General features: G+C 40.3%; 2 protein-coding genes and 1 non-coding gene across 7 annotated transcripts in view; 1 reads left to right on the top strand and 2 right to left on the bottom strand.

Annotated features, from left to right (window-relative positions):
- Positions 1-17709, bottom strand: part of LOC113016867 (FERM, ARHGEF and pleckstrin domain-containing protein 1-like) — a 71495-nt gene extending 53786 nt beyond the window's left edge. For all 3 annotated transcript variants that reach the window (XM_026160024.1, XM_026160027.1, XM_026160026.1), the window contains exons 1-2: positions 17395-17709; positions 7727-7954 (exon numbers count right to left, since the gene is read on the bottom strand). In XM_026160024.1, the coding sequence (XP_026015809.1) occupies positions 7727-7900 (174 nt within the window). In that variant the 5' untranslated portion in view covers positions 7901-7954; positions 17395-17709. The remainder of the gene's footprint in view (positions 1-7726; positions 7955-17394) is intronic.
- A 366-nt stretch (positions 17710-18075) lies between these two features.
- On the bottom strand, positions 18076-18149 carry trnai-aau (transfer RNA isoleucine (anticodon AAU)). Its single transcript has one exon. It is a non-coding gene; the product is annotated as a tRNA-Ile (tRNA).
- A 278-nt stretch (positions 18150-18427) lies between these two features.
- Positions 18428-27521, top strand: part of LOC113016384 (N-chimaerin) — a 31861-nt gene continuing 22767 nt past the window's right edge. Inside the window, exons 1-4 of one of the 3 annotated variants that reach the window (XM_026159184.1) lie at positions 18428-18510; positions 18848-18942; positions 24704-24742; positions 24869-24924. In XM_026159184.1, coding sequence (XP_026014969.1) covers positions 18924-18942; positions 24704-24742; positions 24869-24924 — 114 coding nt within the window. In that variant the 5' untranslated portion in view covers positions 18428-18510; positions 18848-18923. The other 2 variants (XM_026159186.1, XM_026159185.1) reach the window with 2 other exon arrangements.

Genomic DNA, 27521 nt, shown 5'->3' with positions numbered 1-27521 from the left:
TTTACTTGTGAGTCACACGGCAAAGTCTGTTAATGCCATGCAAGAAAACAATCAGAGGAGTAGGTCAAAAGTTTAAACCTTTGTGCATGCTTGAAATTGTCTGTGTTGAAAGCTATACTGTTAGTTTATGCTCCATTCAGCATGTATGCAAACAAAAACACAGACACACACATGCACGCACATCCTGTCTACCTTTAATTATTAACCAGCTGGGCGTGACCTCTACCACTACCTCCATCTCTGCCTCTTTTACACATTAATAATGAAGACTGAGTGTGTCTGTGCCTCTGTGTATGTGCGTGTGTGTGTGTGTAGCCTCAGTGGTCACTAATGCAGTGTGTGCCTACGTCATGTCATGTCATGATGTTTTATTAATGTGGTGTACACTCAAATAATATACATTTCCAAAGATCAGCTCAAAGAAAAAGGCTGATAGATATAAATAATAAAATGTTAACTATCAGTAAACAAAGTGCTGAACGCACAAGATGATCTGCCCAGTCTGTCGTGATTTCAGGAGAAGTTTTTAATGAAATTTCATCTCTTTCCCTCTGAACAGCAGAGTGCAGTTAAAAACTCTGCAAGGTCTTCTTTGGATCTAATGGATTCGACATTAGCTCTCACGGGAAATCTGAGAGACAGAGTCTGTTCATGGTCCTGAACAGACTCCAGACTGAAAGCCTGAGGATAGGGGAGAGCGGGGTAAGTTGTCACACTTTTCACACTGACTAACTTTTACTGAGCACCATACATCACAACGTAATAAATGTTTCACCAAATGAAAGAAGGAAGTCTCGGGCACATATGATGTATTCATTACATTTTCATATCTTATCTCATTACGGAGTTGTAGACTGTTGAATGGAGAATGTGCACTTGTGACAATTTGCCCCATCGGCAGGTAAGTTGTCACACTAGATTATCTTAAAATAAGAACACAAATACTTAATTGTGATTATTGATTTTAATTGTTAAATTCAAACCAAAACTGGAAATTTGAACAATTATGCCAAGAGAATTTGGAAAAAAACAATTATTTCAATCCAATACACATTTTAATCAAAACATTAAGTAGAAAGAAAACTTTAGTTTGAACTTTAAACTCAAATGTTCTCTGGCTTGCACATAAATCCATCATAACTGAATGGAATGCTGCAAATAACTTGCTTTAATTAACATGTTTATCCTCTGAACAAAACAGATGCCCTATTTCTGATTAATCAGACTCAACTTCAGAGTCACAATTCTGGCACACATAAATTGCCTGGCCTGAGGTGCAAGCATCATGGGCCCATTTGTTGCATTTTATGCATTTTACCCAGGTCTCTTTTGGACGACTGTTTGAAAATGGCTCCACACAGACAAGGCAGAAGCACTCTTCATCATCTGATGATGACTCTTGAATTATTTTTCTTCTTTTAGCTGCGTTGTTCTTCATAGGTCCAGATGTTTTCCCCCCTCGCGTCCCTCTCTTTTGAAACAGCTTTTTGCTAGATTCAGCCTTATTCTTTTCTTTTTCTAGTTGCTGCTTCACTGGCGTGTCGGTTAGAATTGCTGATTTGCGTCGTTTTCTTCCTTTGCTGGATGGTTTTCGGCGGCCAGCTTTTGGATATGGCCGGATGTCCTCTGGAGTTGGTAGTCTGCTGTCAGTAATTGCAGTGCTGGGTAAGGGTGAGCTCGTGATAGAGATGGTGCTGGAGCTTGGCAGTTCAGAGTTGGTGCTGGGGCCTAGCAGTGCAGAGTTGGTGCTGGGGCCTGGCAGTGCAGAGGTAGTGCTGGGGCCTGGCAGGGCAGGGTCCGGAATAGGGCGATCTGTGACGTAGGATGGTGCAAACTCGGCTTCCAGAAATACATTTCTGTTGTAAGGTTGAATCCCAGCCACCCTAAAACCAGCCTGAATGTTCAATGGGGTTGCAGCCAGAGGATATGCAATTGCCACAATCCCAGGAATGTCATAAATAGACATTGTCTTCCCAGGGTTGTTCCTCATCCAGGCATCACACGTGCTGTTGATGTGCCTCTTTAGTGGCCCGTAGACAGACCTGTCTAATGGTTGGAGCCGATGTGAGCAGTGGGGTGGGAATGACAGCATGATTATGCCATTTTCTTTGGCATAATTGAGTCCATCAATGGACAGATGAGACTCGTGGTTGTCCAAAAGGAGTAAACAGGGCTTCTCCTTTGAACACTTTGTATGTTCATTGAAATGTTGCAGGAAGTCAACAAAGTGTGTGTCTTTCATCCATCCAGAGGAATTTGCCCCTCCTTTGCTGCCGGGTGGCCCGTTGATCAGGAAATGGTTACGGAAGTGGACACGCGGGAAAATAAAGTATGGAGGTAAACTATTCCCTATGGCTGAGACAGCACAGGCCAGTGTGACAAGGGTTCCCCTTTCAGCAGAGGTCAATGACCCTACTTGTTTGAATCCACGTCTGGCCAACACTTTGTCTGGTTTATGTACAGTGGTGACCCCAGTTTCATCAACATTCCAAATGTCTCCTGGTCCAAACTCATATTTGCATAACACTTTCTCCAAGTTGTCAAAGAAAGCATTGACATTCTCTCTGTTGAAGCTACTTGCCCTGGCAAGGCTAGTTGCTTCTGGCTTTCTCAGTGACAATGTTGTATGCCGCTTTAAAAAGCCTGTAAACCACTCTTTGCTGGCCTTTTCTTTTTCTGCCCACAAAGGCACAAACTTCAGTTCGTGTGCCACAGCAAACTGGTAGGCAAGCTTTCTGACCTCACTTGGTGACAGACCAAAATAAATGTCAGCTGACCTAGTAATATACTCAACAAGCTGCTTTTCCAAATCAGGGGAAAAAATCTTCCTTGGCGTTGTATAACCAACCATTGTTGTTGGCATGGCTGTCTGACTTTCAATTTCTTCTCTGGTAATCTTTTGACAATACCGAGTTAGAGTACGGTAATTTATGTCAAAATCCTTTGCTGTACTTCTGATTGATTTGTTCTGCATCTTTACCTGCCTGACTGCCTTTAACATAATGTCAGGTGGTGTTCTGCCACGCTCTGTCTTTCGTTGATAATTTCGAACCATCTTACTTTCTTCCTTCCTTCCTTAATTCCTGCCTCTCCTTCCTTTCTTCAAAAACCTTATTGCAAATACAAATGAATTACAATATCACAATTTTTTGGAGCATTTATTTGTATTGGGGCAAGTTGTCACATGTGACGACTTGCCCCAAAGTTAATGAGACAACTTGCCCCAAACTGACATTTATGCTAATTTTGGCTAAATGTCAGGGTTAGCTCAACATAGCACATCAGCTGAAGTATCAAAAGACACGTTAATGTCTCCTCTATTTTGTGTAAAATAATAATTTGTAACATCTATACCTAACAAAGTTGTACTGAAGAAAATTTAAAGTGATTTATTTTTCCTTTTAGGTCAAAAAAATAAAAAAGATGTGCTCACCTCAGATTAGAGCAGTCTTGACCACATGTGAACAGGAGGTTGACTATAGAAGAAGAAGTCACACAAAGTGGCTATTTCATTTTTGAGATAGAGCCTCTAGTGTTGGAGTTATGAACAGTGTGACAACTTACCCGTGTGACAACTTACACCGCTCTCCCCTACAGCTTCATGAACACCAGAAATATCATAGGAATCACAGACAGTTGAGCATGAAAGACAGAGGCTCATATTAAGAATGTGGCTCTGATCTTAGAAATGTGTGTTTATAAAATAAAGATGTCACAGTAGTCCATTTTCAGTGGGGGGTTTTTGTTGACCCCTGCTGTACATACACTCTAAATCTTCCCCATGTCTGAAGTCCTAAATTTATTTTCCATGACAAACCAATTTATTTGTCCTGGTCTGTAGAACAAAATTCTGGGGTCGGCTTCACAAAAAGATGTGGCCTGTGGGATTAAACCAGTCTGAATTTTGTTCTTATATTACTCTAATGTGGGTTAGACTGATTAAAGCTAAACGAATTATACATCTTACAAAAAGGCTAACTCAAGCCTAAGACTGATGTTAAGGTAAGAATCAACAAAGAAGGAAAACTCAGAATTTGTGGTTTGCCAACACTGCTATGGCAAAACCACTCAGAGGGGAAGTTGTCCTTGGATGCTGCAGGAAATATAGAGCAGTGAGGTCATCATCAGCCATTCTTTCTTGCTTGCCTTGGCCGCAATAACAAGCAACAGCATCAAAACTCTGATACATATTTGCGCTTTGTTGAGATTTCATACAAACAGAAAGTTTCCTACACTGCTTACAACGTCTACTATTGCAATAAAGTGAAACATTCCTGCAACTGGTCATGTTTTTCCTCATAATTCTCTGTGCCACACAATTTGTGTAGATAGCAAGATAGTTAACGACTAAACCGCTTTGATGTAACTGGATGAATCAGGCATTTATCTTAGTGGAAGTGAAGCCAGCTAGGGAACAAAGGATCGACACAGCCAAATGCCTCGAGTCACCTTCATGTGACAGATCCCTGTTAAATGAATAATTTGTGCTCTACTGTTTTAACTGATGCAAAAAGCTACTGCTAATATTGATCAAAACATGTGCAAAGCTTCTCAATATGTGCAGCTTCAAACTGAAGAAAGTGATAGGCCCATACAGTTAGCCTTCCAATTAATAGCTAGCCAAGACCTGCTAAAAATATAATCATTATTGTGGTTCTTGTAAATGCACATTTTATGATAATCTTGAGACTGCACATTAACCAAATCCATATTTCTTCAGGAAGACTGATTATAGAGCGTGACTGCAATCAGCACAGCTGTGATGCTACTCTGCTACATGTGCTGCAGATAGTGCTTTTTATATTGTAAACATAGTACTGGAGCAACTGCCGTTTGAAGCCCAGAAAACAGACAGAAGCACTATGTCCTCTAAACACAACCTAGCTGAAACTTATCTATATGAAAACACTGCACAGGATCTATTTTCATTTAGTATGCAAAAATCAGATTTGCTTTGAGTGCAGGTTTGGCATTTCAGCCTGCAGAAGACTTGTTTAAACAGGCTGAATTAATGTGCACTCCTAACTATCCCTTGATTTTGGAGAAATATCTTCATTTCCTTGTAATTGGTCTCAAAAGTGGTTTAAAACAAAGAACAAATTCAAGAAATCAACCCCAAAAAGCTTTAGTCAACATTACAACAACACTATGGTATGTCTGCATTGTTCTTCATGTGCTAAAAAAAAAATAAATACTAAAATTAAATGTATTTTTAATATTTATTGCCCCTCTCCTGCAGCAGCCTGAGGTTTGCTGATAACAAGGTGGTTAATGAGCTACCCTTCTACTTTACCTCCACTGCAGTGAAAAAATGCCCAGTCAAGTGCCAATGCTAGTGAAAGCTGCAGGCTTATCTCCTGATTCACACATTCGACTGCACCTACTGCACAAATACACTGGAGGCTATTGTAACAGGAAAAAACAGATTAGGTGAGTCAGGCTCAATAGACAATGTCCCCATTATTTCACCAAATTTGTAAGAAGCACTGAAAACAACTGTCATTAATTTGGTTGGTTCACTTCCCATGTTCCATGTTTCTCTGCTCTGTTCTCGCTTCTCTCCTTCTAGTTCATCTTTTATTACATTTGGCTTTTAAAACAGCAACGAAAAATAAAAATAAATAAATAAATACATAAAAAATATTACTATTTTAGTTTCATGCTGCTGTTTTCACCCGATACTTCTGCTCTCCTGTGGTGTAAAGAGTGAAGCTGAAACAGGGTCCAGAGAGACAGACCAACTCATACGTGTGTGAGAGGCTGTGAAAGGAGTTGAGGACAGAAATAGATAGAGAAAAGAGCTCCCTGATATGAAGAGGGCTGCTGCTTTGTGGAGAACATCAGTTTGTGGAGACATCAATTTAGTAGTATTCACACACAGATGACATCCCCTCACAGACACCAGATCCCAGGCCACTGTCAAACTGTCCAATCATCCACTCAAACACATCCTGAGGCACTTTCACTCCAACAACCGCATGCATTCTTGGCCATTTCATGAGGACCAATTACAGCCCCACAGACCAGCAGCTCTGAATGTTCGAGAAGCCAGCTGAGACAGTGATTCTTTCTGGATTCTCTCTTGATTATCATCACAAAGACTCCCTAAATCTGAAGCTGAAAATACAGCAGCTGTTTTTTTTTAAAGACATGCAAATCACCAAGGAAGGCTTGAAACCAAACTCTGTGTCAGCCTGCAGCAGACATTAATTCTGAAATTCGAGGATACGCCCACCCTGAGATGACATACCACAGTACCACAGCAGCAGCAATGTGATTAAAACTGCTGTCTGTGCCGCCTCTCAAAGGACGCCTTTAAAAGAAAAAAAACCCCAAAACATTAGGAAGTCAGGGAGCACAAGTAGACGCGCATGACATACTCAAGCTAACAAGGAGATTCAAAACACATGCAAATATTTATGAAGCAGGGTGAATACTGGCTACAGTAATATACAGTTATGTATGTTTATGATGGAGTAAATGACAGAAGAGGGAGGCTTAAGGCTAAATAAAAGCAAAGAAGAAGAAAATGAAAACTTAGGAACACAGGACAAATGCAGGACTGCTTACTACATATACACATGCCATAACAGCAATCTTTTTATAAAAAGGGGAGCAGGCTTAGTGTTTAGAAAAACACAAGCTGCTGGGAAGTAGTCAAAAAAAACAGAATAAAGTCTGCCTCTGTCTGCAAAGCCAAAACAGGAGTCTGTAGGTGTGGTGTGCTCGGACAGGAAGCTGGCTTCTGTCCCACTTCCCGTGTATCACAAGGAAGTGGAGATTGAAGATAAGACTCAAGGTGGATGGAACAAAATGAACCATCTCTATGGAGCAAAAACTGGAGATGAATTCCATGGGGACTGTGGAAAAATAGTTTAATATTTTACCCTCCTTTTCTGCTTGTATCAGTTAATAAAGTGACAGTTTAGCAAGAGGGTAATAAATAAATGACAAACACATGCTTAGATGAAGAGAAAATGGAGAGAGGCTTAAGGAAACAAACCAATATCTTATCTGAACATTGAAGGCAATAATGTCACTCTGCAAATGCTTCCTTTTTGTGATGCCAAAAATCTAAAAAAAGACTATGAAAGTCATTTTGCACATTCTGAACAGAAGCACAGGTTTATTCTTTGAGGCTTTTGTGCTACCCAAGAGCAGCGATGGTTTTATAACAGGGGCGCTTTGGAAGCACATCCTCCACCAAGTACAGAGCAGCACAGACAGTTACACAGTTATCGTGAAATGCAATAGTGAAATGCCAGTGGATCGCCAACCAACAGGGCCAATACAACTGAAGTATCCCTCATCTTGATATTGAACCCAGACTTGCTCTCAAGTCATCCATCCATGAGTGAATGTTGCTTGTAGTGAAAAGTGTAAGTCCCAGTCCATTTACCAAATGAAATGAAAGCATGTAAATATTTTAAAAAGCAAAACAACAAAAACAAACAAACAAACAAACAAAAACAAATATGGAAATTTGATGGGTTAATGGAAAGAAACTAAACTCATGCACTGCTTATTTGCAATAACAACACACAAGAAGGTTCTACCAAGCTGAACACCTGTTTTACTCCCATCACAACCACTGCTGTGGATATTTTCATGGACAGTAAGATGTGTGCAAACCTCACACATCCACTCTTCACTTCCCACATGTTTATTTTAAATCCCTCTGGATCACTAAAGTATGCCTGCAATAATCCAACATTATGTTACTCACCGATATTTGGAAGACTTCCTGTGTGTCATCAAGCATCTGCACCCTCATGGAGACTTGGCGTCCTGGAGGCTGAGCAGGAGGGCGCAGACCTGGCTCTAGGGTGGACACTCCAAAGCTTTCAGGAGCACCCAGCCTCTGCCCGGCTGTGGACGACCTGTCGGCTGGTTCGACCATGATGACAGACCTTACAGTAAGAGGCTATCGAGCTGCAGGGACCTCTGTTCACGTCTAGTGGAGAAAGAAAAGAGAATTTTCTGAAAATGTGGGATTGGAGTTTGTCTCTTTGTATGCTTTGGGCCCTCACTATAAACAGTACAGTTGCATCACATCCTGTGTGTTAGTAAATCTGCATGCACAATTTCCTTAAAAGGCATCCTGATACTGCTTTTATAGGAATTCTAAATCCCTTTTGTGGGTGTCTGAAGGACTAAAAACGTCATTAGCATTTAAAGAAACACAGGCCAAACTGCATTAATGCAAACCTGAGAGATCTCTTGAATAACTGGAGGTTATTCTTGAAACATGAAAATAAAGGACCTGTGCACCTTATTTAAAAAGAAAAGAAAAGAAAGGGAGTAAGAGTTTAATTACTTCAAGAAATGTGTGAAATGTCTTCCCATATTTATCCAATCTTTGCTTTAAATTGGTCTTACCCAATGTACAAACCAAAAGACATTTAATCTGAGTTCTTTAGTGATGAGCTTTATTTATTTATTGACTATAGTGATGAAATGAGTGCATACATAGCATAAACTTCAGACAGAATCAGACAGACTTGCTCACACCTAGCTAGACACTCATGTATCCCAGCTGCAGAGCATGAAGTTGGGATTTCCTATGAGCTATTCACAGAGCTCTGTTTAAGGCCAGTTCAGACTTGAATAAAGCGTCACAAGTAGGGCAGATGAGATACGGTCTGAGAACGCACAAAGACACTCAATCTGTGCCCCTCACCCCCTTTGCTTTCATTCAATTACACAACACCCCCACCTCCATCCCACACTTGATAAACCTCAACCTCAGACAGTAAATAACCCCTCAGGACTGCTGGTGATATCACAGCTGAGGAATGTTTTAGAAGACAGTCAGGGTGGGGGGCAAAGGACGAGGGTAACACAGTGCTGCGCTGCCCTGACACACTAACACACAGGATCAATTATCCAGCGTTTCCAGCAATGCTCAGCAGACTTTGAGGTTTGTGTCTGGAGAAAAATTAAATATTAAAAAAAAAAGAGAGAGATCATGTACAGAGGCATTTCTTGTCAATAAATCATGACATCAATGTCCACTTCTAACCCAGTAGTAAACATCATTTAGAAAACACAGCTTCTTGTTCAAGGTCAACATAATTGATCATTATTATCACACAACAGATGTAGTGTGACTGTAAACTATGAGTCATCCACTAAGCTGCAGTGGAAAAAATCAAATCAAATCTGTTGTTTCCTTTTCACCAACAACTCTGCATCCGGATAAACAGTTTGTTGTAAATATTTGAGTGGTGCAGTTAGCAGGGAGACTCCACCATGGCAAACATCCACCCCAACTATGTGAGCTTCATTCACCACTTCCAATGCCGGGCCCATAATTCAAGAGCAAATACAGTGTGTCATAGGCTTGATGGGAGCTGTCCTGTTCCAAAGACTCCTATAAATGTGCCTGAAAAATACAGCTTTCCTTTGCCCAAATCTGGAGAATCAAACTGATGTATAATTTGTGGTTTTACGAGGACAGGACACTGTGGTGAAGCCACTGTGACGAGTATCTAGTTTGGGGATAAAGTACAGGTTGAGTGAATTTTTTGAGCCAGATGTCAAAATATTTAGGCAAGCAAGGTATGCAGACAAAATCCTTGAATGTTATTCACAAAAGCACAGTCATAGTTTTTGCAATAAACCACAATAAAAATGTTACAAAAAGGCACCAGCATCACAGATGTGGTTGAGAAATCCAGGTAAGTGAATCGAGTTAGTCTAACAACACCTGTTGCAGCTGTCTGTAATGGTATTATAACCCTTTTCCACTATTAAGTACTTGGCTGGACTCGATTAGCCTTTTAGGGTTTTCTATTAGGTGGTAGTACCTGGGACCAGGTCCGTTTTTAGCACCTACTTGGCCGGGGTTCCAAGCGATCTGAAATGCTCTAAAAATATGATGTCAACAAGTCAACAAAAAGCCATACACTGAGCAGCAGGTATAAAATTGATGTCCTACATTGTTGTGTTGTGTTTGTGCCACATACACTGACTGAAATGGACTTTCAGCCATGTTCGATAATGACCCCATCCATGCACATTAGGGTGTACTCAATCATAATGGAAAACGACTGAAACCAAGTACACTCAGTTCGAATAAGTACTAGTCCTCTGAATAGGGCTATTATGGTTCCTGTCAGTCAAAGCAGAAAGGCCCCAAACTTTAAGCTTCAACAGCTGAGTTATAAGAAAACTTAGACTTCGCACAGATGTAACAAAGGGATAAGTTGGTTGTAGAGGGCTGTATTAGTTGCTGTATTCTGTAAAGCCGGTATTTTAACATGGGACCCTATGGGGATTGACCCACTTTTGGAAACGGCCTCAAATGGGCACTAGAGGAACTACAGTTAGTGGCACTTCCTACTTTGGCTGCCACATCTTAACATTTTGAACTGTTGGTCAAAATAAAGAAACTTCGACATCTGTCTTATTTCTTTCATGATCATTCAAACCTTATCAAACCTTTATTTCAAAATTGACCCCAGAACAGTTGAGGTGATTTTTTTCCCCCACAGAAATAACCAGGCTAATAACACCACACTGCAATAGAAAAGAAAAACAAAAAAACAGCACCATCCTTAGTAATCCCTTCACATGAACACACAGGTTACTGCTTCTCTACACCTCAGTCACAAAACCTGAAACTGGAGACGTACCAAGGAAGTGACCTGACAATAAAAAGGGATCTGACATTCAAGTTACTCATTACACCAGTGGGAACACTCCTTTGTTTCTGTCAACCACTTCTGCAATGAAATGAAAGTGCCATGCAGTTGTTCACTGGTAGCTGTAACGGCTGGAAGCACTGAGACAGTGACCAACACCTTCCTTTAAGCTATAGTAAAACTTACATGCCACTGTCCTGCTTGACAAAACAATGTTACATATTTTAAAACTACAAACTTAAAGCTCCCTGTATTACCCAAGTCAAAAACCAGTTTTATAGCTCTAATAATTCACTGACAATGACGTATCAATTGCCCAGCTGATATTCTGCAGGCAGCAGAGCTGATTTGTTGTCTGCATGTCTTCAGTCTTTTAAAGAAAAGCTCACATAAGGAATCTACTGGGAACTAAAATAAAAATAATACAGATTCTTCCATGAATGATTTCAATGACTTCACCATCATAAAAGAAATCGGAACCTTGATAATAACACACTACATGTTAAACTGACAATCAAATTCACCACCAATTAAATCTAGAAAGAGGGAATTTGGAAGCTGGGATTTCATCATCTCCTCTTTAGAGCCTGGGAGAATTATACATGGAGTTTTGTTGTGCAAGAGAGGAATACAGAGCAAGCTGCTCATGCAGGCACAAAGGAAGCTACTGTGGGAGCTTCCAGCAGTGGGGCTTTAACTCAGGGGAACCTAGGCCTCTCAACCAGGCTTTGAACTAGCTGAAAGTTTCCCAAGAGTTTGCCAGAGGGAAGCCAAGCTAAGAGAATCGGATGTGATTGCAAGTGCATGAGAGACAGCCTTATGTCATACAGGGAGAAAAGTTACCAATTTGATTCAGATCGTTTTCATACAAAGGATTACCAACTCTGACCCCAATCTGTTAAAAAATTAGATAACGCTTTGTCATTTTTGAAGTGAGAAGTCTGACATTACATAATCTGTGTAAGCTTGCACAATGGGAAGAGTCAGTCGGCTGTGAAACAGGTCTAGCAATCAGCAGTTTGGTTAAAATGTCAAGGCCAAATGAGATGCAAGAAGCTGGAAGTCTGTACACAGACTGATGAGTGTGCTGGTTAAAAAAAAAGCTAAATTATTGACAAAAGGAGCAGCAGAAACTGTGCTGTGAAAAAGGATCACTGATCACAAGATGAAACTAACACAGGTGCACTGCTAGGCTAATGAAGGAAGCTTTGCAGTCATATTTAAACAGCACTGTGTCAGGGCCACTGTAGAGAGAAAGTAACACGGTAGAGCTGGGGTAATATTCTCAGAAAAACTCTGAATAATACAAACATTTACAAATAGTAAGGACCCACTTGCCTCACCTCATAAGGTTGGATCAGCATAGTCATAACACAATCATTTGATCATAATGTAATTTATAAAAAAATTAGAATATGCATGCCGGGGAAAAAAAGTGTTACACATTCCTTGAAATGTCTGTGGAAATCTTTAAACGTCTTTGTTTGACAAACAGTCCCAAACCTGAAAATATTCATGGAAGTACTGCCCACACAAATTTAAAAGACTAACTAGCACATAATCTCTGGCCTCAGTTACTTTTTCCTATCACAGTTATATCAGGATATTACAGATATCCTGCTAGTGGCATAACACATATGTCCAATACCAGAGATAGCAAGAGAGCGATATGGCCCTCAAAGATCCATGAGAAAGGATTTATAAAACCTTATTTGGTGGATAACGTCAGCAATCAAAACTACACAAGTAGTTTTGATTTCCTGTGGTAACTTAAATGAAAGCTCATTTAGATAGTGCTTCAAAGTAACCGCCAAAATAATGGCCCAGAGGCGTTACTAAGATGCCCATGATACCAGACTTGCTCATAGAAGGACTTTGACTTTGACCACCTCTGTGGTAGCTCACCAGCAATCAGCGTGCTACAGTGCAGTCCTGGGATCCCTTTCACAGGTGATTTAGCCCCACTCAAACCTTGAATCATATGACCAGAATAGCAGACATGATGGTAGGGTGGGACTAATGCTGAGTTCCAGATCAAGTCAGAAATCAAAATTTCTGAGTTCCCAGTTTAATCTGGAATGCCCCCTTAACTTGAATTTCCTACTCAGAAAGTCAAAGCAACCCCAACAATCAAGAATGAATAATACAAGATGGCAGCAGTTAATGTACAAGCAGTAAAACTGTAAAATTTTTAATCTGGACTGCCGCCGTTGTATATTCATGACTCGCTAAACAAGCCATATGCAGAGCACTGACTAGGCTCTATCCATGCGTGTGCCACAGGCGTGTTTTTAAGTTCCGACAAACAAATATGCTGTATAGCTAGTCATACATGAATGGCTCTACAATGCTAAAAACCAAAACAAATCCTGATTTTCTTGCTTTTCTGACTTTACTGTTGGAACACACTAGCTAGGAAGTGAAGTCATTCTAGAGTTCTGACTTCCAAGGTTATTGGAACATAGCTAAAGTCTCCAAAATTCAAATTCAGACTGTAACCCATTCCAAAGCGGTTCATTTATGGTGTGAATGTGATCACACCTCAATCAGAATCAAATACCAGGTATACGTTGTAGAGATGGCACGATACCACTTTTTTATGTCCGATACCGATACCGATATCATAAATTTGGATATCTGCCGATACCGATATGAATCCGATATAGTGTTTTTTAATCAACAAAACTGTTTTTTAAATATCTTGCTGCATTTTGTATAAGTTCATACTCAAGTTTAAAACAACAACTACACTAAAGCTATTCTGTTATACCTGTATGCAAAAAAAAAAATTTCATAGTTCAGCAATACTGATCAATCTAATAAACTTAAACCTACACCATCCTCCCTATTCTGGTATTTTAAAGAGTACTTAGCATAAATATTAAGCAACCTAACTAATAGGGTTCCAACTCCCAGCAACAACAAAAATAAATAAATAAAAAATAGGGAACCACCCTTCACGCTCCACCTCATGATGCTTAATCGATGTAATCAACCTTAATTTGATGCAGTGTGAAAAAAAATACACAGAAATCAATTATTTTTCAAGAAATATTAAATAGATTCAACATCTTTCTTCAACAAAATTGCAGACTGCACAGATGGTACCTTCCCAAAGGAAAAAGTACTATAACTTACTAGGGTATATTAGACTTAACAGTTACTATATACAATAATGGACTTCTATACATTTTACATCAGATTAAAACTTTGGGTGTAAGATTCAGATAAATATTAAATAATTAAAAGCGAGACATTTTAAATGAGAATAAGAAAGAAAAGTATGTCTTTGTGCCCTCTTTTCCCTGTTAATGCCCTATCGGCCCCCCTGGCTAAACTTTGCTAGATCCGCCCCTGCACAGTTACCAGCGTCAGCTACGTAGAAAAAGATCCTGGAGTAGAAAGTAATAATAAATAAATTCTAACAACAGCTGATCAAGCTTAAACGTGCTGCTGTTGTTCAGCCGCTGGTTTCCTCTGTCTGGTGCAAAGTGGGCCAAAAGCAAACAAGAGACACGGACTCGCACAGAAAAGCCGATCAGCTGATCATTTAAGCAGTTTCACGATTGAAGTAGCAGCAAGAAGAGGCAGTCGCTTGTTAAGCTTAACGCAGGAATGCTTTACAAACATTCAGAGATGGACTTACACACTTGCTTTACTTCTCTCGGGGATAACTTTGTCAGAGATGAAATGCCGGGTTCCTAGCGAAGCTCCACATGCTATCCAGACCACCGACAGGTCCCGCATGCCACAGCCGCTCTATCACGTGATGCATACTGCTCCGACGTGCTAATGTTCTGAGGTGAGTTACAGCGTGTTGCAAGTTTTGTGAGGTGCTTTCGTGATATTTAATGGATCGGATTACATTTTTTATTTTTCTCCGATATCCGATCCAGTAATTTAGGTCAGTATCGGACCGATACCGATACGTAATATCGGATCGGTCCATCTCTAATACGTTGTAAGTTTGAGCTACAGAAAAATTTCCCATAGCCACGTATGCTTTGCATTCTGGGATGCAGCAAGGTACTATAGAAGTGGAAAGGTATGTATAGGCTAGCAACTCGCAGTCAAATGAAAATGTAAATTCTACATGTTCTCTAATAGGAGATCAACACAGGACCCTTTCCCTGCATTTACTTTTGTTGCTCCCCTCTCCGGACACATATGGCCAATAACATTCTCATCTGGTTTGTAGTGATGCATTTTATGTCTGTGAAGGTTCTCAGTCATCCAGGTCATCTCAGGAATTCGCATGATAAGGTGGGGCCAGGTTTCACAATGAACTCACCCGAAACTCTGGCTGATTGGGACCCACACCCAGTTTCACACCTTGGCTAAGGCGATTAGAGGATCATCAGGGGGTCCTTTTGTCCCTCTGTGGGGGGTTACTCCCACTAGGTTTATATCTGGGACTCTCCACCATTTGACCTTAGAACTGAAGAAGCTTCTCGGATGAGAGGTGAAACGTCTTCAAGTAACTTAAAGAAGTCCAGACGCTTTTCTTTGCAAGCTCCTTTGACTGTGATGCATTTTAGTTCACTTGGATTCTACTCTGTGTAAAAAGAAGTCAAATTACAGGGAAAAGCTACAAGTTTACAAACTCATCAACTGATTTGAATCAGAGTAAAAGAACCATTGGATGTGAAAACTAAGGGTTATATACCAGGGACTCTCCATAGGTTGTTATAGAACTAAAGAAGCCTCTTTCTTCCAAGAGGCTTCTTTACTTTGGTATGTGAACATGAAAACATGTTCACATACCAAAAGAACTCTATTTGCCTTCTTTCCAAGTACTTGAGACATAGGCTCTAGTGGTAAATATGTTTGAATTATTCCCTACTTAGCTGTTCGCATACCACTGTATCAGGATTTTCTTGGATCAGAACCTCCAACTTCAATGTTAAAATTGTTGAATTTACAGAATTACAAGCAACATAAATCTTTCACAAAAACTGTAAGGAATATATTGTTAAAAAATAAGCCCAAGAAACTGAACTGGAGTCACTGATCACTGATACTTCTCCATCATGTCAGAAGCTCTTTTTTTAATGAATGACAAATATTTGACAAATGACATGGCTTTTTGTGTGTTACCCCTAGTTCATGAAGTCTGCGCATCAGTGTTGGTTAGAGCTGATGCTTAACAGATATTGTGTCTGTATGACATGCCCTTAAACTCTACAGATGCATCTTGATAACAGAGCTATTTAGAGCTAGCTGTTAATTCAGTTCCAAAAAAAGCTCCAAATAACTAGCACTGGGAACATTTTTAAGGCTTAAAAAACAGTGGCTGATGTTATGTTGCTATGTCCATCTTTTGGTGACTACACATGCACGCAACTATCAGTCAGTAGGTCAGTCGGAAGGTGCATACTGAGCATTGTTTTGTGCAGAAAAAAAAATCCCTGTGTGTTCTGGTGAGGGCATCCTGAGTAGCGACATATGGTGGGAAGGTGTGGAAACAGCTAAGCAAGTGGATCTTGCTTCCAGATTATGTCCCATATATTTACACCCACCCCTAACCCCACCCCCGAAACTCACACAATAAAACTAATACATGCACTAAGCCAATGAACACTAAAGGGGATCCATTACCTGACAGTGTTGTTTGTTGTGTACATTTTCACTCTGTGTATTCTACATGAGTCGAGTGAAAAATGACACCCAAGCCGACAAGCATTGGCGAGGGTGAGATCAAGGCTATGACACAGCGAGCCCGCTACACCTGCGCTCCTTGACAGATCAGTGGCTGGGCTTGACTCCACCAAGGTGACACCATCCACCTGCTGAGCCATTAAGCTGCTCTACTGCCCTCAGGAGAGATTGTATTGTGTGTGTATGTGTGGGCAAGAAATGGAGTGCAACATCAACACCACGTGGCAATCAATACCATGTCATACTGATTGCAAAACCAAACAGGCAGCATTTCCACCTGAGCACCCAACCATTGTTGATCATGGATGCTGACCCTGTGACCTCATGCTGAAAGATGGAGGGGGTCCAAGAAGAGTATGTGTCTCTCAGAAATCAATAAAGGGAGGGGATTTGTTTACCAGCTGATTGTGACACCTAAAAGGTGCACACTGTGAAAGGGGGATTGTCTCTGAGAACACCAAAGATCAACTAGCAGCTTTGTTAGGTGCACGCGCGCGCACGCGCACGCACACTTCGACGAGCCACATTTAGAGACGTACTCATACAGTACAGAGTACAGTTGGCAGAGAGAACCCTACAATGTGGGTTAGCAGAGTAATCCTTTAGCCCAGGGCAAAGATGTCAGTAGGCCAAGGCAACCTGCTCACAGTCCAGGGACTGAGCTGGTGTGTGCATGTGTGTGTGGCATTATTAATACAAAATACTGGAATTACTAATAAAGTGGAAAATATTCAAGATTAAAGTGTTAAAACTATAATAATCTTGAAGTTTTATGTAGCAGTAATCGGAGGAGCATATCCTCGTCTATCTTTAAGCTTACAGTAACAGAAGCTCTGCTGGACCTCCTAAAGCTCAGCCGATTAGGAAAACGAACAGACTGGTGGCTGCAATCGAAGCGAGCTTAGACTTAAGATATCGGACTCATCGCGCTTAACCCACTGTTGCATTTTAAAAAAGCAACGACTCCTATTCCTAGAAACTGGTCTACATAATGCAGTAAAGGTGTCTGAATCTGCACCTACTGTGCGAGGAATACCAGAAACACTGCGTTTAAGCTCGCTTCACAATCCGGATGGCACGGTTTCCTTACCCCCCCTCTTCCTCCAGGATCCACTGAATGTGCGTCCGTGAGAGCTTTTTATGTCCACCGCAGATGGTAAAATCCACGCTGTAAGTTTTGAACGCGGTGCTCCTCTTGCTTGCAGCTGAACCGCTCCCTCTCAGGTGGGACGTGGTTTGTCCGCGGCAGCCATTCAGACAAATGTGGGAAGCCGCGCACTGAGCTTTCTACTGGAACAATAAAGAGCAACACACACCGCCTCCAGCGCTCCGTGCGCCCCGGCACTGGTGGTGGTGGTGTCAGGGAGAGAAAATGCAACTTGGGCGGCTCAGCAGCGCCATCGCACGGCCTGAGTAACTTAAGGTGTTGGCCATTGGTTTGTTTCTCACAATGAGCAACATTGCTTAGATTAAAACATTTGAATTTTATATCAATATTGAAGATAATCCAAAATTACACAATGGGTAATGGGAAATTACAGAATTACACAACTACTAGTAAGGACTACAACACAATGGAGACTTCATACAAATTTTTCACTTTAATTTGACAATTTTTACAATTTAATGTCGAATTTTTTGAGTTTTTTCTATCATTTCACCTAACAGCGATGGTTTACATTCTTTTTTTTATTAGGTTGAAAAAATGATTTGTTATAATTAAAATCAAAGGGGGTTTTTTGGGGAAAAAAAAAAAAACAAAAGCTGGAAATGGCCCGTACGGGGATCGAACCCGCGACCTTGGCGTTATTAGCACCACGCTCTAACCAACTGAGCTAACCGGCCACGAGGCTTTCCGGCAGAACAACTGTTTTTATATGTGTACCATATGTACTGCTCACGAAAGCGGTATAAATTGGTTGAACAAGCTCATATTCTTGTGGTTGGTTCTCTCTTTCACTTTTTCATTGCACTTGTCGCATTCCACGACAACCAATAAAAGCAAATACTAATTCTACGAGGCGAAAAGAAAACCTCAGCCCCACATCGACGACGTCTTTCTTTGCCACGAAGCAGCATCAGCCAGGTCTGTTGCCATAGTTACGAGAGAGCGAGAGAGCGACAGAGAGAGAGAAAGCGAGAGGGAGAGAGGGTGAGACTGATCACGTGACCCAGCAAGATGGCGACTATAAGGTAGAATGGGGATGTGAGTACCACGTCTTATTGGCTAACCTTTGGGCTACTAAAACCAGCGTGTGTTCTCACATTGTTGGGAGCCGTGTTTGTTGCACTTTTATTTTGCTACGAAGCAAATGCTTTGTCTTCACAGTGTAACTTTAAAAGAAAAGGGTCCACCAGCGCCGCCTTATCCTCCAGGACAGCCTACCAACTAAAGTGAATCCGCTAACGTTAGCTTTCTTATATACCGTGGTTATCTGTTATTGTGGCTGATTACTCAGCTGGTTTTACTCTGACCCGGGTAGCTCACCTCCAGCTGCGGCTGCACTCTCACCTTGTTCCGCTTGTGTCCTCTTCTCTTTCAGGATTTAAACTGAGAGGGTGGAAATTTGGATCTGTTGCCTAATTGTTCATCATCATCATTATTATCTTAGAATCAAGATGGCCCTAAATGTCTTTGGTAAGCAGCATCTCACAGTACACGATTGTCCCTGGAATGTCTTATGGATTTAAGAATGGTGTGTTAATTTGTTTATGATTAACTTCCAATCTGTTGTTTAAACATGTTGTTTAAAAATGAAAAGTGGTCAGTGGTCGTATTCACAGAAGTTTCAAATAGTAGACTTGATTTAATGAAGAAAAATCCAGATCCTTTAAATAAGGAAAACTAGTATTGCATTATAGCCATAAGTGGTTCAGTTTGCAGTTATAATTCTTTATAGCATTTCTTATGGACTCCAGGACACTTTATTTTTAATTATGGTTTGGTTTTTGGGTTGTTGTTTTTTTAACAAGATGTACTGTCTACCATCTTTTGCAATCAAAAGTATGATCTGAATGCACTGTTGTGCCAAATATATTTTGCTTTTCCAAGACAAGCTCTGTAAATTCTCTACAGGCTCCTCATGTTCGTCTTTCTCATCTTCTTTTTTTCTTTTTCTTTATTCATTTTTATTATGACTCACATAATATGTGCAATATAAATATGTCAAATCTGAGGCGACTGTTGTTGTGATTTGGCGCTATATAAATAAAATTGAATTGAATCGGTGTAGATAAGTATTCCCATTATAAGTAAAATTTCCTTCAAAAGTAAAAGTCATCGTTCAGTGGTTTTTATATACATATATATTATATTATCCATCCATCCATCCATCCATCGTCATCCGCTTTGTCCGGGGTCGGGTCGCGGGGGCAGCAGCCTAAGCAAAGAGGCCCAGACCTCCCTCTCCCCAGCCACCTTGTCCGGGGGAATACCAAGGCGTTCCCAGGCCAGCCGAGAGATATAATCTCTCCAGCGTGTCCTGGGTCCGCCCCGGGGCCTCCTCCCGGTGGGACATGCCTGGAACACCTCACCCAGGAGGCGCCCAGGGGGCATCCTTGTCAGATGCCCGAACCACCTCAGCTGGCTCCTTTCGATGTGGAGCAGCAGCTGCTCTACTCTGAGCCCCTCCCGGATGGCCGAACTTCTCACCCTATCTCTAAGGGAGAGGCCAGCCACCCTTCGGAGGAAGCTCATTTCTGCCGCTTGTATCCGCGATCTCGTTCTTTCGGTCACTACCCACAGCTCGTGGCCATAGGTGAGGGTAGGGACGTAGATCGACCGGTAAATTGAGAGCTTCGCTTTTACACTCAGCTCCCTCTTCACCACGACGGACCGGTGCAACATCCGCATTACTGCAGCCGCAGCCCCAATCCGTCTGTCGATCTCCGGCTCCCTTCTCCCATCACTCGCAAACAAGACCCCGAGATACTTGAACTCCTCCACTTGGGGCAGGAACTCATCCCCGACCCGGAGTGGGCACTCCACCCTTTTCCGGCTGAGAACCATGGCCTCGGATTTGGAGGTGCTGATCCTCATTCCCGCTGCTTCACACTCGGCTGCGAACCGTTCCAGTGCGAGCTGGTTATATTATATTATATTATATTATATTGCTGATGTGCCCCTGGTAGCTGTAATAAACAGCCAAGCTCTCAGTGTTGCAACTAGCTCTACATATTGATAGTATTTTAATGATATGATATATAATATCATAGCCATCAGTGGTTTCACTTTATTTTATTTTATTTTTCATTCCTTTCAGGACATCAGAAAATCCGCTAACAGCTCGTATTTGAAATGTGACTTTGTTAAGAGGTCATAAGCGTTTAATCTTTAGCAACCCGTTGTATTTTAAAGTTTGCTTTTTTAATGTAAATATACGAGGCAATTTACTGTAACCCTTATTTTCTGAATGTAGCAAAGGGCCAAGTGTTTCTTACATGTGTTATGAAGGAGGAAAAGTGCCCATTTGTTGTTGCAGATGCCGGGAGTGTGAACAGTCCGTGTGTTTTGTCTGGGTTCTTGTTAGTTTGTGTATCTTTGAGCCTGTGTTACCTCAAGAAAAGGAGGGTGAGACGATTGCCCGGGGAGGATTTGGAGTTATTTTGAAGACAGGATACCGAGACGACAAGTGGTGAATAGATAAGGCTTGTAGAGTGGCCTCTGTACACAAGGACAGGAAGCGGACTGTTAGTTTTACCCATGCAAAGAAGATGGAAGACGGAATACATTTCTGAATTGGCCAGATGCTGACAAAAATATATTTTCGAGGCCTGGGTTAAAGAGGACCTTTTGTACTGATCTCCAGTTTCAAATTTTTGGTCTTGGATTCTGCTAAAGTAGCTTTGCATGGCCTAATGTTTAAAATAAGCTTAATTCATCTTATGATTTGCCTTCACACAGGACCTGAACAGCTATCTAAAACTCTCCACTTTAAGCTAACTTTCTGCTATTGGCTGTTGTTCAAAAACAGCAGGTATCTCCTCTCACTGACATCACACATCAGCCGAAAAGCTCAAACACTGTGTTCAGAGCAGTCCAAACCCTGAGCCTTTGGCTCACAGGGATTACTGTACACATACTGACCTCATAATTTGAAACTCTGTAGAAGCTGTAACCCTATATATGTGACACAAAATAGGGGTCCACTTTAAGTATTTTAATTTAGTTTTTGTTAGATGTTCAGTGTAGGATTTCTTAATTATTTTCACAAACGATATTTTTGATATGTTTATTTCCACTCTTTTTGTACATACAATCTAATTGACTGTTCAAAGCAATATGTGAAATATTGCCTGCTATACTGCAGAAGTTATGTGATATAAGACAGTTTTGCTGAGCAAACGAGAAAACTACTTTTCTCAGAGTGCTTTGAAACAAAGCTAGCTAATTTAAGCATTACTAACTATGGAATCATCAAAAACAAGCTTTACATAGCACTGTGAACATGACACTATAAATCACATCTCACTTTTCACAGCATGAGTCAGATAAGCTATATCTTTAATGGTTTGTATACAATGGCCAGTAACTCAGTTCAAAATTGCTATGCTTATTTTTTTTTGTTTTGCTTTGGAGTTGTCTGTATGTTTTTGTGGTTATGTGTAAATGTATAGGTACATTTACATGTATGCATATAGGCATTCTGCTACTGTAAATAACCTTATAAAATATTTATTTGTAGAAAGTGTAGGTTCGTAAGATTTTCTTCTTCCTGCATCTTTTCGCCTTGGTGTATGCGAGGATGTTTTTATATGCTAACTCAAGTGAGACACAAGGACAGGACTAAAAAAGAGTGAAGAAGCAGCCAGTGTCCAAAGGAAAACTTTGAAAAAGCTTCAGAAATCCTGGACACCAGATGAAAAGATGAGGAGTAACTCAAAACCTTTGCTCAGTGCTGTGAATATACACAAAATGCCAAACTCAGAGCAGAATAAGATATAAACAAAGCGAATAGAAACTGCAGTATAATGAAGTACAAAGAAGCAAGACATCATTCATTGCAACTACGTGACTGATTCCTCTTTAACAACCTGTTTTATGCTTTACGGCACATAAAGGATAAAGTAAACAGCATGTCGTAGTGACCGATGATGCCTTTGTCATGCTTATGTAACAAGACTCACTTTGTCCCAGTACAAGTGGAAGTGTTAAATCTCATTTCTGTTGGGAATTGAGGTCATTGCAGTAACAACACATGCAATAGATGTAAAGTGCATAATTTAAATGTGTACCTTGGGATTTTACAGGCGCCACAATGGGTGTCTTTGAGTAGAAGTGCTCAGCAGCTCCGCAAGAGTTCACCCAGACTCCACACCAGCGCCTGGGGCCAAAAGTGTTTCGGTTTTAATTAGAGATGGCACGATACCACTTTTTTATGTCCGATACCGATATCATAAATTTGGATATCGGCCGATACCGATATGAATCCGATATAGTGTGTTTTTTAATCAATAAAACTGTTTTTTTTTTTTCATATCTTGCTTTTTGTATAAGTTCATACTCAAGTTAAAAACAAAACAAAACACTAAAGCTATTCTGTTATACCTGTATGCAAAAAATGCACTACACCCAAAATATTTCATAGTTCAGCAAAACTGATCAATCTAATAAACTTAAACCTGCTCCATCCTCCCTATTCTGGTATTTTAAAGAGTAAGCAACCTAACTAATAGGGCTCTAAAACTCCCAGCAAAAAAAAAAAAAAAAAAAAATAGGGAACCACCCACCCTCCACCTCATGATGCTTAATTGACGTAATAAACTATAATTTGATGCAGTGTGAAAAAAAAATGCACAGAAATCAGTTATTTTTCAAGAATAATTAAATAGATTCAACATCTTTCTTCAACAAAATTGCAGACTGCACAGATGATGAAGTACTATAGCTTACTAGGGTATATTAGACTTAATAGTTACTATATACAGTAATGGACTTCTATACATTTTACATCAGATTAAAACTTTGGATGTAAGATTCAGATAATTATTTATTAAAAGCCAGACATTTTAAATGAGAATAAGAAAGAAAAGTATGTCTTTGTGCCCCCTTTTCCCTGTTCGTGCCCTATCGGCCCCCCTGGCTAAACTTTGCTAGATCCGCCCCTGCACAGTTACCAGCGTCAGCTACGTAGAAAAAGATCCTGGTGTAGAAAGTAATATTAAATAAATTCTAACAACAGCTTATCAAGCTTAAACGTGCTGCTGTTGTTCAGCCGCTGGTTTCCTCTTTCTGGCGCGAAGTGAGCAATAAACAAACAAGAGAGACGGACTCGCGACAGAAAAGCCGATCAGCTGATCATTGATCAGTTTCATGATTGAAGTAGCAGCAGCAGAGGGAGAGATAGAGAAGCAGTCGCTCCATATATCGGTTGTTAAGCTTAACTCTGGAATGCTTTACAAACATTCAGAGATGAACTTACACACTTGCTTTACTTCTTTCTGGGATAACTTCCTCGGAGATGAAATGCTACAAATACACACAGCCGCTCTATCACGTGACCCGTACTGCTGCTACGTGCTACGGTTATGAGCCGAGTTACGCCATGTCGCAAGTTTTGTGAGGTGCTTTTTTGATATTTAATGGATCAGATTACATTTTATATTTCCCTCCGATATCCGATCCAGTAATTTACGTCAGTATCGGACCGATACGTAATATCGGATCGGTCCATCTCTAGTTTTAATCACATTCGCTAATACTACTGTCAGTGTTGTTTATGGTGTGTTACAACCAAATAAAACTACAGGGGAACACTGCCATGATGTTGATATCCATCTACAATTAATTTCACACGGCCTGAGGAAGGGAGGGGAGCTGACAGTAAAAGCTAGTGTGAGGGTAACAAAGATAAACACTGCACAGCTCATTTAAAAGCAACCACGGTATAAATGAATCTTTCACAGCATTTTATGCTTCACGGAGTAGATTTATTCATTAAGCCACTTAGTCGCCAATTATGCTCTGTGTGGTTTCTGCTGTGGAAAAAACTTAATCCATCACTCTGATGTCCCAAGGTAATTGCATACAGACTAGAAAATAAAGCAGTCATGCTGTCAGTGTTGGAGCGTAGATTTCTGTGTTTGTTTGGCTTGTTTGCTTCAGCAATTTCAAGGCTTAGCTGTGAAATTCATGTGAGTGCCCTAAAATCGTAATGCTCTTCCCTGATGTGATTGTAAAACATTTGATTTTTGTCTGTACATTAAGCTTCCCCTTTCTTTACGCTGGTCTAATGTCAAAGAGATAATGACTTGATCAATACATCCGCATTCTGATGCAGTTATATGTTTAATGAATTAAAATTAAAATTTAGACACAGAGCTGTTGCGTCACTGTCATGTTTTCTCCACATGGGGGTGCTGCATCAAAGGAATTAAATGAGAGCTTTCTGTGTCCTCAGATCATGATGAATACAGGCCACCAGTGTGGAAATCCTACTGTAAGTATCAATATACCTTTTGTTTGTTTGTTTGTTTGTTTTTTTCAAACATACCTAAATATTTTGTCTTCTTTGTTTTCAATGATTGTTTGATGATTTTATAACATGGCCTCTTTCCCGTCACAGTGTATCAGCTCCAGCAGGAGGCACCTCACCCACGCAGAGTCACCTGCACCTCTGAGGTGAGAGCACATGTCCTTATTATCAACCACCACATTCTAGCACGTCTCATATTTTGAAATCCGCTTTTTATCTGTGTGATGTTGCAGTGAAAAAACATCAATAGATCTGCTAGATACACACGAGGCTTTGCTCAAATTCTTATCCTCATTGAACTCGTCTTCAAATGCAAAAGTAGTTTTTCTTCTCTAACATGTTTTCTACGGTCAGCTCAACAAGACAGTCACACTTGGACCATAGTTGTCAATTTTATTGCATTTTTCACTTGCAGTATTTTGTGGTGATGTTTCTCAATCCCTTTATCTGGATAAACCTTTGCTTCTTTAAAAGTTAAGGTTTCTGCAAGTGAGATTTTGAATGTTAGCAGCAGAAAACTATTTGATAACTATTTAAATCCATTCCCTATGCTTGTTTTGGTAAGTGGTCCAGCATTGTGTCCATGTTAGCATGTTGGTCGCCCCCAAAGTTTATAAAGAACACAAAAGTGAGTCAGGTAGGAGCACTAACTAAATTCTAAACTAAACGTTCAGCCAGTTCACCAAAAGAAAAAAAAAAAACTTTATTCTTTTCTGCGTTTGTGTGTCTGTTTCTGCATATCTGTGCATATATTCTAAGTGCCACAGAGTAGATACTAGAGATGGCACGATACCACTTTTTTATGTCCGATACCGATACCGATATCATAAATTTGGATATCTGCCGATACCGATATGAATCCGATATAGTGTTTTTTAATCAACAAAACTGTTTTTTAAAATATCTTGCTGCATTTTGCAAGTCTGCAAGTTCATACTCAAGTTTAAAACAACAACTACACTAAAGCTATTCTGTTATACCTGTATACAAAAAAAATATTTCATAGTTCAGCAATACTGATCAATCTAATAAACTTAGACCTACACCATCCTCCCTATTCTGGTATTTTAAAGAGTACTTAGCGTAAATATTAAGCAACCTAACTAATAGGGTTCCAACTCCCAGCAACAACAAAAATAAATAAATAAAAAATAGGGAACCACCCCTCACGCGCCACCTCATGATGCTTAATCGACGTAATCAACCTTAATTTGATGCAGTGTGAAAAAAAATGCACAGAAATCAATTATTTTTCAAGAAATATTAAATAGATTCAACATCTTTCTTCAACAAAATTGCAGACTGCACAGATGGTGCCTTCCCAAAGTAAAAAGTACTATAGCTTACTAGGGTATATATATTAGACTTAATAGTTACTAGATACAGTAATTGACTTCTATTCATTTTACATCAAATTAAAACTTTGTGTGTCAGATAATTATTTATTAAAAGCTAGACATTTTAAATGAGAATAAGAAAGAAAAGTATGTCTTTGTGCCCCCTTTTCCCTGTTCATGCCCTATCGGCCCCCCTGGCTAAACTTTGCTAGATCCGCCCCTGCACAGTTACCAGCGTCAGCTACGTAGAAAAAGATCCTGGTGTAGAAAGTAATATTAAATAAATTCTAACAACAGCTTATCAAGCTTAAACGTGCTGCTGTTGTTCAGCCGCTGGTTTCCTCTTTCTGGTGCAAAGTGGGCCAAAAACAAAGACGGACTCGCGACAGAAAAGCCGATCAGCTGATCATTTAAGCAGTTTCACGATTGAAGTAGCAGCCGGAGAGCGAGAGGCAGTCGCTCGTTAAGCTTAACGCAGGAATGCTTTACAAACATTCAGAGATGGACTTACACACTTGCTTTACTTCTCTAGTAGATACTAGAGATGGACCAATCTGATATTACGTATCGGTATCGGTCCGATACTGACGTAAATTACTGGATCGGATATCGGAGAGAAATGAAAAAAAAAATGTAATCTGATCCATTAAATATCAAAAAAGCACCTCACAAAACTTGCGACATGGCGTAACTCGGCTCATAACCGTAGCACGTAGCAGCAGTACGGTTCACGTGATAGAGCGGCTGTGTGTATTTCTAGCCTCGCTACCAAACCAGCATTTCATCTCCGAGGAAGTTATCCCAGAGAGAAGTAAAGCAAGTGTGTAAGTTCATCTCTGAATGTTTGTAAAGCATTCCTGCGTTAAGCTTAACAACCGATATATGGAGCGACTGCTTCTCTATCTCTCCCTCTGCTGCTGCTACTTCAATCATGAAACTTATCAATGATCAGCTGATCGGCTTTTCTGTCGCGAGTCCGTCTCTCTTGTTTGTTTATTGCTCACTTCGCGCCAGAAAGAGGAAACCAGCGGCTGAACAACAGCAGCACGTTTAAGCTTGATAAGCTGTTGTTAGTTAGGTTGCTTAATATTTCTGCTAAGTACTCTTTAAAATACCAGAATAGGGAGGATGGAGTAGGTTTAAGTTTATTAGATTGATCAGTATTGCTGAACTATGAAATATTTTTGGTGCAGTGTATTTTTTGCATACAGGTATAACAGAATAGCTTTAGTGTTGTTTTTTGTTTTTTTGTTTTTTTTTAACTTGAGTATGAACTTATACAAAAAGCAGCAAGATATTAAAAAAACTGTTTTATTGATTAAAAAATACACTATATCGGATTCATATCGGTATCGGCAGATATCCAAATTTATGATATCGGTATCGGTATTGGACATAAAAAAGTG

This window comes from Astatotilapia calliptera, chromosome 23 (assembly GCF_900246225.1).
Source record: "Astatotilapia calliptera chromosome 23, fAstCal1.2, whole genome shotgun sequence".
Lineage (NCBI taxonomy): Eukaryota > Metazoa > Chordata > Actinopteri > Cichliformes > Cichlidae > Astatotilapia > Astatotilapia calliptera.
Note: the sequence above shows the minus strand (reverse complement) of the source record. Positions and strands in the feature narration are given on the sequence as shown.